Genomic DNA, 13,444 nt, shown 5'->3' with positions numbered 1-13,444 from the left:
GACAGGAGAGTAGCCTAACCAACTTTTATGATTTATAATTTAGTGTGCTTGTAACCTTTTAACAGAACGTTTTTGCACGTAGGCTAAAGCATTAAACCACCACTTTAAATTCCTAATTTCTTTCTGGGCCACCCCAAGGGCTATCCAATAACAACTTTTATGCTTGAATTTAGTCGTTTAGGATGGTTTTAACCAAACATTTTTGCGCGTAAAGTATAAAATTTCGGTTCCCTCAACAATCACAGGCTTGAGCCTTCAAGAGTACGCCGTACCCCCTCTCATAGGCCTTGAATCCTGGTAGTTTGGCATACTTGTAGAGGCTTTTGACGCAGGTCCGGTTACCGAGATTAACAGAGTGAAGTTTCCGATTGTTGAAGTGTTGTTGGCGGGGAAGTATTACATCCATTAGGTGCCGCTGAATGGAGGGTATGGTTTTGTTTTATGGTCCTAACTGCTTAAAGTACAGTAGACACAAAATTCAATAATAATTGGAGTGGTCGACTCACTGAATTTAAAAATTTTAGCAATACAGAAACGCATAAAAATGCTTTTTTGTAATATAATTAGGTAGATTAAAAGCTAAACTAATTAAAAATCTTCCATTTAAATCCGATGAAGCTTGGTGTTGAGACCGTGTCTAAAATTTTTAGAAAGTTTTTGAATTCAAGCAGTTCAACTGGGGATGTAGTCAGAGTGGTTGATGGTTATATAATACAGTATGTTGTTGTATATCAAGCTTCTAAGCTCTCAGCGGCCATGGCCGCGGCTTACAAAAACCAACATTTCTCCATTCTGTTGGCATTTGAAACTTTTCTCTCTTCACTGGCAACCTTTTCCACAAATAAGGCAGCAACGTCTCTCACACGCCGAAAAATATTGCGGAAAAAAGGTTTGCTTAAAGGCTGAGCGTCGACCAATAAAAACTAGAAGACGAGCTCTGCACTACTTGGGATTGTTGGGAAGCAGCGCATTTAAATGCAGCTGCAAAATTGTTCAGGGCCTTGTTTGTGTTGTTTTTACCTGAGTGAACGCAAAAACACGATATTAATTTTTAAAAACACAATTTTTTTTCATTTTGGCTACATAGGCGCGTGAATTTGGCTGCCTGGAAGAAGCTCTGGTAGGCCATGCTTGGTCGCCATAAAACAAAGGAGTTTGGAGGCCTGCATAATTCAAATATTAATGCTATAGAGTAGAGTAATGGTACTACGACAGTTTATCGACGACAGTTAATCGAAACGACAGTTTATCGAACGATAATTAATCGAACGACGGTTAATCGAAACGACTGTTCACCGAACGACAGTTAATCGAAAACCTAACCCCAGAGTATTCCATTGCATATGTGCTTCGTCGTTCGATAAACTGTCGTTTCGATAAACAGTCGGTCGATGAACTGTCGTTTCGATAAACAGTCGGTTCGATGAACTGTCGTTTCGATAAATTGTCGTTCGATTAACTGTCGTTCGATAAATTGTCTTTCGATAAATTGTCGCGTCACGACAGTAATAGACCCTTGTAATTTAACGATTTGTCAAACTCGGACCAACCATTAAGAAAATTTGTTTGTTTTGTGTTAAGTCGCATTCTTTTTATATCGTTTGATTTAACAAGGCCGGCAAGGCAATTTGCTTCATTTCGCACTGCCTATGGTAGATATAATTTGTTGTCAAAAGAATATAATTTCGCTTGTAACAACCTCAACAAGCTTTTAATAGAAAAGAACAAGCACAGGAAGAATGTCATTGGTTCATAATGTAATTTCAACATAAGTTACATTGTTTTTGTATTACAGTACATGTTATGTTAAACAGCATACATAAAATGTGAAGACATTTAAAAAAAATAAACTTTAAGATAGCGGCACGATAAAATCAGGAGCAATTTACTCCGTTGACACAATGCTGAAGGCCTGCAAACTGCCCTGAACCAGAGACTGGCCTGCAAACTCAACCACACAGTATACAAAAAAGAGAACTTTCTACAGAGTTCATGACCTCAGTTGTTTGTATAGCGTACAACTTAAAGACACAGGTTGATGCGGAAGTTACTCATCCTATTCAATATGAATCTTTAATCCGGTTGGCAAAACTGGCGTGTCACCATTGAAAGTCAAATTTTAATAGGCAGAGAGATTGGGATATTACCCGGTTTAAGTTTAACAGATTGAAAAAGCATGCCTCACACCTCAATAAAAGAATACTAATCAACTCTTAACTCAACGGGTTTCTTTGTTTTCCAAGTAACATACACACATTTGGTCTTTGCTCATGAGTAGCAGAGATTTTCCACTAGAATGCCATCTCAGTGAGTGGACATGAAATGTAGCACTGATGGGAACTTGAACTGACACAGAACCAGATGGAGACCACATGTAAAGCTTGTCATTAGCTGTGCAAATGGCGAGTCTGCTTGAATGAGGGTCCCACCTGAAAGTAAGTAATAAGGTTGGTGTTAAATCTTCATTAATAATCTCCTGTTTTCAATATCAGTGCTTTTCAACCTTTGAAACGGTACGCACTTTATCATTTCGCAAAATCTTCACCCGCACAGATCAAAAATACTTCTTTGCGGTGTCAAAAGTTTGCAGCTGTTTGTTTTCCCCATTTGTGGAATATCAATGGAAGGTTTATTCAATAAAATCTTTAATTAATCAATTTTTAAATGGCAATGGATTGATCTGAATTCAAGTTTGATTTACTTCAATCGTTAACTACTGCAGTCAGACACTATAAGACACGTGAACGAAATTTTGATTTACAGTAACAACAAAAATTATTATACATTAAAAAAATTAGCATTTGCACATAAAACTGACATCGCGCGCTCCGCTAAATTGCCTGGCAGGGTCCAGTTGGGGAGTGAAGGCTGACACTGCGAATAGCAGCCTCATTGCCTTAGCCCTTGTCTACTCTTCAGCAGAGTAGGCTACTGTGCACCAGTTTGGTGCCACAGTGCTCACGAACACAGCATTTGACACTACCATAAACAGCGCCCTGCGCACGCCGCACAGTGACCGGATGCCTGCGTCCCACATCATTGGACAATCTCCTCATTTTTGCTGGCATCCAACATACTGAACTTCGTCGCTTTGCCTCTCGGTCGACAGAGCCAAACCATCGTCTTCACTTCAAGGTTTCTGCTCATTCAAACGAGCAACCATATCGACGGAAATCAAGCCACCCATTAGTGTCAGCCGCCCAACTTCTGATGGACAAGACATCTCTGCGGCTAATTGGGCGGACCACAAATGGAATTCTGAATGAAAGTCAAGTACCACTAGATTCCATTCGTTCATCCCCGACCTTGACATCCCCGTCCCATCGGCCTGATGCTACCAAAATAGGTGTGGATGTGCCTCGAACGTCTTCAAACGGGCGTCGGGCATTTCCGCTTAACCATGCACCAATCGGAAAACGCATTTTCCTCCTCTTGTAAATGTGGTGCCGTGGAACAGACTGCAGACTACATCATCAACGTTGTTTAATCTTCAAGCCACCTAACGGAGTGGAAGTCTGCGAGTCTTGCATGATAAAACCAAACACTAGCTGCTCTCTAATAGCTTTCCAGTGTAGCCCAAAAACATCGTAAATCTGGGGTGGTAAAAGGATAGACCCTCGATTCGAAGAAGAATTAGCATTGCATATTTAACCATCCAAAGATAGGCTATGAATGACTCGCATGCTGCTGAATATTTCCGAAAACGTCAGACCAGTTAAGCACAATTTCTTGCTGCAAAGCCTCCTGCATTATGTCACCAAGTGTTTAATTAAGACAATTCCTTTTTCTTGTTTTGATATTAACTAGTACAATAAACCCCTTTTCAACCAAGTATAGATATTGGATGGGATTTTGCACAAAGCTTCAAGTGCTTAGATGGCCAGGTCTCTTTTAAATCCATCCCGAGTTCCGAGCGAAAATTCGGCGTGGTTTTTACGGTTAACACCACCTGTCTCGTAAACGTGTTGCAAAACAGTCACATGCTCATTTTTAGTGCAACGAAGGTGTAAACTTGAAAAGGTAGCACACTTCCAAATTATAAACCATAAAACGGCAATCAAAAAGTAAACTAGACCAAACACCCGCGTCCCGCAACCACTGAATTTTTCCAGTGATTTTGAGTCAAACAAGCTCAATTCTGCAAGAAAACCGCGGAGCCAGCAACCTTATAACGAAGTCAATCACATAAAAAGATTGAATTGGCATGAGGGAATCAAAGACAAAAGACTATGTAGCCAATTATACTAATTCCGCCTTATTTGAATTACTGCACACAATGAAAAGTAAACATCATAGGCAATTTTTATCTGCCCCGCGATTGTCATCCGCACAAGGGCGTACCGCTCAACGGATTGAAAGGCACTGAGATAAAGGGAACAAATTAGTATTTCCGATGCAATTTGAGAATTGTTGTTAATGTTTGTTTGGTAACTGAACACATGTACAGTTGTACACACATTTCATGTTTGAAACTAACTATATTACAAGTGGAGACTTCTTTTAGACATTGATAACAGTTCTGGATTGGTGCAATCATTCAGTTTCTTTTTTTGCTATTTACAGTTACATTAGTTGCTCTTGTGTGGGAAGAGTCTTTCATACCATTAGAAAAATACATATAATACTACTTTTTTTCTTTTAGACATTTTTACTGAAACCAAGTGGGCAAATACAACTCAACACTGAACCATCCTAAAATTGAATGAAGCTGTTCACCACGCATTTAGTTAAATAACATGATGCATTCTGCTGGTGCAAACTAAGCTGAACTATCACAAGATGTATAAAGTAATAATCCACTTTTATTCAAATGTTCCATCAATCACACACGACTGACTTATTTAGTGAGCTTGATCAAGTAGGAACTGGGTCATTCCATGTCAACTCAACAGGGTGTGCAAGCTCGACCCTCTTAGATTTTTTTGAAATTCACACTTAAGTTTTATATTGATGTATAATGAACACAAAAAAAATTTCAGCTCATTATCTCAAGACGTTTAGAAATTACAGCCCTTCAAAGTCACCAAGGTCCCTCAAAATGCGTTCGCATGTAAATTTTCCTCCATGTTTGGGTCTTCACAACTTTTCATGTAAAGCATTTACAAATCTGAAATTTGGTATTCTGATTAAGAAGCAGCCCTAGTTTTCATATCTACCATCGAAATTGCTAATTTCAAATTAGTTTTAGATATAGAACCTTTCAAAAATTGAAATTTTTTACATTTGAAAAAATTACATCAATTTTTGATGTCCGCTATCTCCCAAACCAATAGTCCCAGAACTACCATTTTGCATATTATTATTCTATACTAGTTGGTAATTAACCCCCATGAGACTTACACTAAAAAAATGTGAAATTATTGAAGTTTGGAGGGTGCAAAGATGAAGCGCGAGCAAAAAAGCGCAAAATGCGCCATCTTGTGGTTAATATTTGACCCTGTGGACAGTCATTCAGGAAGTTGAAACTTTCAGAAAAAAATCTTCTTTGCCTAAGCTATAAACAGTTCAAGTTTCAAATATGTAACCCAACTCCTTCAATAGTAAATGCAGCTGTGAAATCATGAGTTTGACCATCACATGCAAAAGTCTTGGGGGTGTGAGGTAGTGTGGCTTACTTGGCAAACATGAAAATGTTTTGAATTTTGCTGAGGACACCCTTTTAAATTGTGAAGTTGTCAGAAAAAATAACTCCTTCAAAACATTTTTGAATTTGAAATTGATTTAGGGGTGGCCCTCTCCCCCTGAAGTTCTGCGCCCTCCCCCAAAATACCAAATCTTTATATCTCAAAAACTGCTGGAGCTAGAGATACAATTTTTGTGTCAAAAGATGCAGAAAACATGATTTCCTATCTGCTTTCTGAACAGTGATTGTGTCTATCTTGAGTAGAAAAGCAGTTATTTCAAAAAAAACTTGTTTTGGGTATTCTAGCACAAAACAGCTCTGAACAAGTATTGTGGTCCAAGCTATTCAATACACAAAGTTCATAAACTAACTTGTATATAACTGGTTAGTTTCAAGATAAACATGAAACTAAACAAACAAGCAAGCAAACAAAGAAAAAAAAGTCAAATGAATCAGTAATAGGTCACAACTCGCAGCTATAACTAAGTCAAAACAGGAGAGTTGTATTGTTTCATGTTTTTGTGAATCTCTGCTATTTACTGTTGACTTTTTAAGATCATAGCATGCATAACCATCACAACGGGTAGATGGCTTTCCGTGTTTCAGCATAATTATCTTTAAATGCCTTGCTCAATAGCACATTGAGCTGGTAACAGTAAAATAAAGCAGCACTAACACAACAAAGCAAGTATGGTACTGTAGTTAGCAAAGCACATTCAACAGTATGAGGCAAAGAATATTGCACAGCAAAATAATATAACTCCATAAGTGTACAGGATATATTTGTCACAGGACATCCCCGGCCAGGAATAAAAAAAAAACAAATTAACACTGAGATTTGCAAGTCAGAACATCTTACATAAGATTTAAACACTGGAAGCAAAGTAACGGACACAAAAGATTGTGGCAAGTCATTACAATTCATTTGCAGTGTGATGGCAAAATAATCATAATTCGATCATAGTCCATTGTGTTTAATCTGTACTGTCTGCCACCATGCCCTTGCAACTGTAGAGGACTTATTATACACAAAATATCCAGGAATGAAACCCAGTACTCATTCGTGAGTTGTGAGAGCATCTTCTGATGTGATGCTGCTACTACCTATTGCTGATTCATTTGTTTTTTTTTCTTTGTTTGCTTGCTTGTTTGTTTAGTTTCATTTTTACCTTGAAACTAACCAGCTATACAAGTTAGTTTATGAACTTTGTGCATTGAATAACTTGGACCAAAATACTTGTTCAGCGCTGCTTTGTGCTGGAATACCCGAAACAGGTTTTTTGAAATAACTGCTTTTCTACTCAAGATAGACACAATCACTGTTCAGAAAGCAGATAGGAAATCATGTTTTCTGCATCTTTTGACACAAAAACTGTATCTCTAGCTCCAGCAGTTTTTGAGATATGAAGATTTGGTATTTTGGGGGAGGGCGCAGAACTTCAGGGGGAGAGGGCCACCCCTAAATCAATTTCAAATTCAAAAATGTTTTGAAGGAGTTATTTTTTCTGACAACTTCACAATTTAAAAGGGTGTCCTCAGCAAAATTCAAAACATTTTCATGTTTGCCAAGTAAGCCACACTACCTCACACCCCCAAGACTTTTGCATGTGATGGTCAAACTCATGATTTCACAGCTGCATTTACTATTGAAGGAGTTGGGTTACATATTTGAAACTTGAACTGTTTATAGCTTAGGCAAAGAAGATTTTTTTCTGAAAGTTTCAACTTCCTGAATGACTGTCCACAGGGTCAAATATTAACCACAAGATGGCGCATTTTGCGCTTTTTTGCTCGCGCTTCATCTTTGCACCCTCCAAACTTCAATAATTTCACATTTTTTTAGTGTAAGTCTCATGGGGGTTAATTACCAACAAGTATAGAATAATAATATGCAAAATGGTAGTTCTGGGACTATTGGTTTGGGAGATAGCGGACATCAAAAATTGATGTAATTTTTTCAAATGTAAAAAATTTCAATTTTTGAAAGGTTCTATATCTAAAACTAATTTGAAATTAGCAATTTCGATGGTAGATATGAAAACTAGGGCTGCTTCTTAATCAGAATACCAAATTTCAGATTTGTAAATGCTTTACATGAAAAGTTGTGAAGACCCAAACATGGAGGAAAATTTACATGCGAACGCATTTTGAGGGACCTTGGTGACTTTGAAGGGCTGTAATTTCTAAACGTCTTGAGATAATGAGCTGAAATTTTTTTTGTGTTCATTATACATCAATATGAAACTTTAGTGTGAATTTCAAGAAAATCTAAGAGGGTCGAGCTTGCACTTTTCCAAAAACCTGTTGAGTTGACATGGAATGACCCAACTACCTGTTTAGCTTGGCAAAACATAGGACCATGTTGGTGTAAATCAGTGGTTCTTAACGGGGCGTTTTGATTTTGCAGGGGGGCGGTATGATTACCTCGGATCAAGGGCGGCGTGTTGATTATTACGGAATGGCCCGTTTTGGTGAGTCCGATTTGGTGAGTCCATTTCGGTGAGTCCAATTTGGTGAGTCTGATTCCCTATTTGGTGAATTTTTGATTTTTTTTTAAATTATCGGGTACCGTAGCCTATTATCATTGCCGTTTAAGGGTTAGGGGTCAGGAGTTAGGAACTCACCGAATCGGACTCGCCGAATAGTAGCAGATTAGGAGGCATTCTGGTTTAACCCATCTACCGCCCAGCGTAACGATTTCGTCAAAGAGCTTGTATCTTCGTGGTAGCATTTCCTACTTCATACCTGGTGGAAAAGGGATTCAGCTGTGTTGTTCTGCTACTGCTACATACCAAACAGCGAAACCCACTTGGCATGAGAGGTGATCCATAGGAGGTGATCTCCGAATATTTCTCACTGGCTTTTCACTGGATATGAAGAAACTGGTACTTTCTCACCAAGCCCAAGGTTCACACTGACTACCAGTAGGCCTATACTGTTTTTATGCCGGCCAATATATAATTGCTTTTCATCAAATATAGTTACTAGTCTCTAAAACCCATACAACCTGTTTCACGCTAAAAGGGGATCACCAGAAGGTCCTTATTCTAATAGAAATAGAATTCTATTTGAATAAGGACCTTCTGGTGATCCCCCTTTTAGGGTAAAACAGGCTGTACGGTAAGTGTTTTAGAAACTGGTAACCAGCCTATGTTTGATGTAGGCTAATTCGCTCTGCTTGGCTTTTTGCTTGGCATTGAGCACACATTGTAGTACTAATAGTATTATTGTTTTATATTCGATTTTCGTAATTAATTGTTTTTGTTGGGGGGGTGGTAAAAATTTGCCAGTTCATGAAGGGGGCCGTTGGGCCTAAAAAGGTTGAGAAACACTGGTGTAAATCAACTAAACATGCAAAGTAGAATTCAACTTTCAAACAAAAATTGTCATGTGCAACTTTTTAAGCTAGGAAAGAGGAGTTTAAATGTTATCAATGACCAAGAAACTTAAATAACAGCAGCAGAACAGGAAGAGAGTGAAGGATATGAGTCATGAAGAATCAAATTGTATATGTACCACTGCACAGTTTTGAATCAACATAAAACCAACTTACGGTAATGTCAGACAAGCACTAGTAAGAGTTTTTTGATAAATAGTTGGAAAAGAGATGCCCCCATTACAATGCTTTACATTGAGGTTTTTGATTGATAAACCAACCTTCAAAAAACATTCATTTTTGATAATCACTTTCAACTTTTAGAATTTTTGGATTGCCATTATGTTATTTTATGACCTGAGTCCTGAAGTTATGGTATGCATGTAATTGTAAGGAGTAGATTTTTCCGGCATTGATATTTGACAGTTCTTTTATGTTCATTAATGTGACTGTGAGATTTAAGAATTTGTTTTATTTGGCCAACATATATGAAACTGCAATAATTTCAGATCAAAAAATAACACAAGGCAATCCAGAAATTCTAAAAGTTAATAATCTTCTGAAAGTTGATTCATCAATCAAAAGCCTCATATAAAGAATGGTAATGGTGGCATCTCCTCTCCTACTATGTATAAAAAAAACTATTGCATATAAGTGCTTGTTTGACATGTTTACCGTAGGCGTAAGTTGGTTTCATGTTGATTCAAAACTGTGCAGTGGTGCGTATACAACTTGATTCTTCATGACTCATACCATTCACTCTCTTGCTGCTCTGTCGTTATTTAAGTTTCTTGTTGATTGGTAACATTTAAACTCCTTTTTTCTAGTTTAAAAATATGTGCACGATACCTTTGTTTGAAAGTTGACTTTCATTTTGAATGTTTAGTTGATTCAAAGCAACAAGGTTCTGTGTTTTACCTAGCTGAATAGGCAGTCACTACGTGATCTAGCTCCCTGAAGAAGTCAGTCGTATCTGATTGACGAAAAGTTGGAATAAAATCGAATTATCACCTTATACCTCTTGTAATAGTTTGGCTCTGGGTTTTTTTTTCGATCATTGACCGATTTTTTAGCAAAATGTCCGAAAAAAATATAGTCAATTCGGTCAAAATGTCCGAAAAAATATATAGTCAAGTCGGCCAGGTGTTGCAAGGTTGAGTTTCGCTGATGAATGTTGAAGAAACGTTTGTCTGTTCTAATTTTTCTCAGATAAAACACGACAACGTTTCTCAGCGAAACTTAATGTTGTAACTAGTCAGCAAGTGCAAATTTTGGTTTGTATCAGCTAATTGAAGGAAATATTTTCATCAGAAAAAATGACCAAAATAAAATATGCCGACGATTTAGCCCTACTAACCACTAATAGAATATGGTCCAATGTAGAGCACACACTGGAGTCAGATATGAAAAGAATTTTGGAATACTTAAATACGTGGAGACTGCAACTCAGTGCTACAAAGACTACCGTCAGTACTTTTCATCTCAATAATCACCAAGTCGACAGGAAATTGAAGGTCGAAGTCAATGGTTGTCAGTTACCGTTCAAGAGTCAACCAACTTATCTCGGGGTGAAACTGGATAGGCAACTGACGTACAAGCAGCACAACCAAGGCCTGCGTGCAAAAGTAACTTCACGCAATGGACTTTTGAGGTGCTTGGCCGGCACAACATGGGGGGCAAAACCATCTACCCTCCACATAGGTGGCCTGGCGCTTGCCTACAGCGCCGCGAAATACGCAGCTCCGGCATGGTGTTGCAGCAAGCACACCAATAAATTAGACGCCTGCCTGAATGAGACGATGCGCATTATTACTGGATGCTTAAAACCAACACCACAGCAATACCTTCCAGTGCTGTCAGGTATCCTACCCGCTAATGTACGCAGAGAAGCGATGGTGTCTTCGTTAATAAATAAAGCCTGTGCTGATCCGAACCACATACTACACGATTGCGTATCCACTCTCAATGTCCCAATCATACAACGCCTACTATCACGGCGCCATTTTGTAAGGCATGCTGCAAAACTCCAGCTCGCTGATTTCAGCACGTCAGATGCCTGGTCCAAGGAATTGAGCACTGCGCCAAAAATAAAGTCTCGCCTCGTTCTATTCAATGTCTCTCCTGCCTCTTCACTCCCACTTGGTTCTGAGCTTCAGAGAAGGGAGTGGGTGACACTGAACCGAATAAGAACGGGAGTTGGCCGCTTCAATGCTTGCTTGACACGCTGGGGCACAAGGGACTTTGCTGCTTGTCAGTGCGGTGCGACGGAGCAAACAGCTAACCACATCATCTTTGGGTGTCCCATCTATTCCCCTCCCAAAGGAATAACAGGCCTCCGTACACTAGATGACCTGACGAAAAGTTGGCTCCAAGTCTTTCCATTCGGCTGACCACAAACTTTCTGCTTCATACGAACGACGACGACCAAAATAACTAAAAAATGACCAAATTTTTTCAAGTCATTTCGGACAAATGACCGAAAAGTCTCAGCGAAAAAAAAAACCCAGGTTTGGCTTAGTTTAGTTCACCAGTAGAACATATCATGTTGTTTAATTGAACAATTTTATTTTGCAATAAATTTTAACCATTTTCTTGATTCTGCTGTTCGACTGGATATTGTTTGAAAAATATACAAGATGGTTTTAAATAGCATGAAAAATAACTCAAAGTGAAGTTAGTTTTCTTTGGCAATTCCGACATAAAAATACAAAAAACAATCATATGAAATATTGTTCAAACACTGATTGTCATATCATTTGATCGTTATATACATGTCACACAAAAACACACCAGGGGCTATTGAAACATGTCATATGAGATCTTCGAAAAGGGGATGAAGAGTCCCAAGAAAACATCATGTCACATTTCAACAGCATGTATTGGTGTTTTTCATTTAGGTTTTCTTTTACCTGATGCATTTAATTGGAGATGCTTGTTGAAGTACAACAAATAAGTTCAGTTTTAACATGCTCCAAATATGAACTGCTGTTTTCATGCTGTCATCAATTGTAGCCAAATACTTATTGTCTGGACTAAACTCTAACCATCCAATACCAATTTTAGGATTTGGCTTTTCAGAATCTGGCAGAACAAATGGAATTTGCACTGGAGGAGATTGTAGTTCATATCTGCTTTGCGTGCTGAAGATAGTAGAGGAACTAATAGCAGCACCCTCACCTTTAGGTACATCTGGTTTGGTTTCAGATTCACAATAAACTACAGCATTAGCTGCTTGAACATTAGGTGTGTGTGAAAACTCTGAGATACTTTTCCAAGTAATATGGTTAAGAATTCTAACTTTCTTATCAAAACTTCCCACAGCTAAAAATTGACTAGTTGGGGACCACGCAACTCTTTTTACTCCTAAAGCCCAGTCATATGCTTTAAATGTGTTCAAACATCGACCATCCATGGTATATATCAACACTTTATACCACAAGCAGTGTTCCCATACACAAATTACTCTTCCATCTGGAGACCATTTCAAACCACCCAAATCTTCAGTATCTGTTTCAAAGAGCTTCAATAACTGCCATGAGTCGATGGCAAATACACTGACACAATCTCTACACTTCCGACATTCTGCAAGCGCAAGATACTTTCCATCATCTGAAAAGCTTAAGCAATCTTTCGAATTTTTTACGTATCTGATATAGGAAATGGACTTGTTCACTAAAGACCAAACAGTAATTCGTAAATTGAAATCAGCAGTTGTCAAAACGTGTCGACCATCTGGACTCCATTGAGCGTGAATCAAACCAGCTGAACCTTCATCGATTTTACAAGTCCAATCAGGTTGCTCAATAGACCACACTTGACATATTCCTCTTTTGTACATTGCACACAATATAAATCCTGAATCAGATGACCATTCAACATGTTGCACTGCATCCATACATGTGTATAATCTGAGAATCTGCAAGGTATCTACAGCTCTGATTATTACTTTGTAAGAAACGCAACTTACGAGATACTGGCCATCAGGCGAGAACTTGCACAAAAACTGAGATTGCTTAAACAACTCGGAAAAGTTCATCTCAGAAATCAAAGATTATTTGCAGCTTAAAAATTTTTGTTTTCTGAAAAATCAAGCACATTTCACAAAAGGTATAGCCTACCACCGTAGCCTACTATATATCAACATGCTCAAACCTTTTTCGGAATTTTACACAATCATAATACTAACACTATGCAATGGCAACAAATACGTTGCTTTCTTTTAAATTCTGCAATGCTGGTTGATGAAACAACACTTTCCCTTGTGTGGGGAGCATATAGTTACAAAAAACAATGTCAACCCCAACAGTCTTTTGTAATTTGCACCGTTTTGTTTCTGCCAAAAATTGTATTTTGATTACACGCATCGGCAATTTTTCATGTTTCCCAAACACATATCTTAAATTTAGCTTTTGATTTTAAAAGGTAAATGCATGATTTAGCAAAAA

General features: G+C 38.2%; 1 protein-coding gene across 1 annotated transcript; it reads right to left on the bottom strand.

Annotated features, from left to right (window-relative positions):
- Positions 1-1,746: 1,746 nt before the first annotated feature.
- LOC145772120 (WD repeat-containing protein WRAP73-like) lies at positions 1,747-13,074 on the bottom strand. The gene is made up of 2 exons (XM_082583958.1): positions 11,909-13,074; positions 1,747-2,429 (listed from the first exon to the last, which is right to left on the bottom strand). Exons 1-2 carry the CDS (start codon positions 13,033-13,035, stop codon positions 2,219-2,221), a joined length of 1,338 nt encoding a protein of 445 aa, XP_082440084.1. The 5' UTR covers positions 13,036-13,074; the 3' UTR covers positions 1,747-2,218.
- Positions 13,075-13,444: the final 370 nt, after the last annotated feature.

This window comes from Aplidium turbinatum, chromosome 6, assembly GCF_918807975.1.
Source record: "Aplidium turbinatum chromosome 6, kaAplTurb1.1, whole genome shotgun sequence".
Lineage (NCBI taxonomy): Eukaryota > Metazoa > Chordata > Ascidiacea > Aplousobranchia > Polyclinidae > Aplidium > Aplidium turbinatum.
This window is presented reverse-complemented; position numbering and strand designations above follow the sequence as displayed.

Coding starts and splice junctions, on each gene's coding strand:
- LOC145772120 (XM_082583958.1), bottom strand. CDS start 13,035: ATGAACTTTTCCGAGTTGTTTAAGCAATCTCAGTTTTTGTGCAAGTTC. Junction 2,430..11,908: donor TCTCCAATTAAATGCATCAG/GTAAAAGAAAAC, acceptor ACTTACTTTCAG/GTGGGACCCTCATTCAAGCA.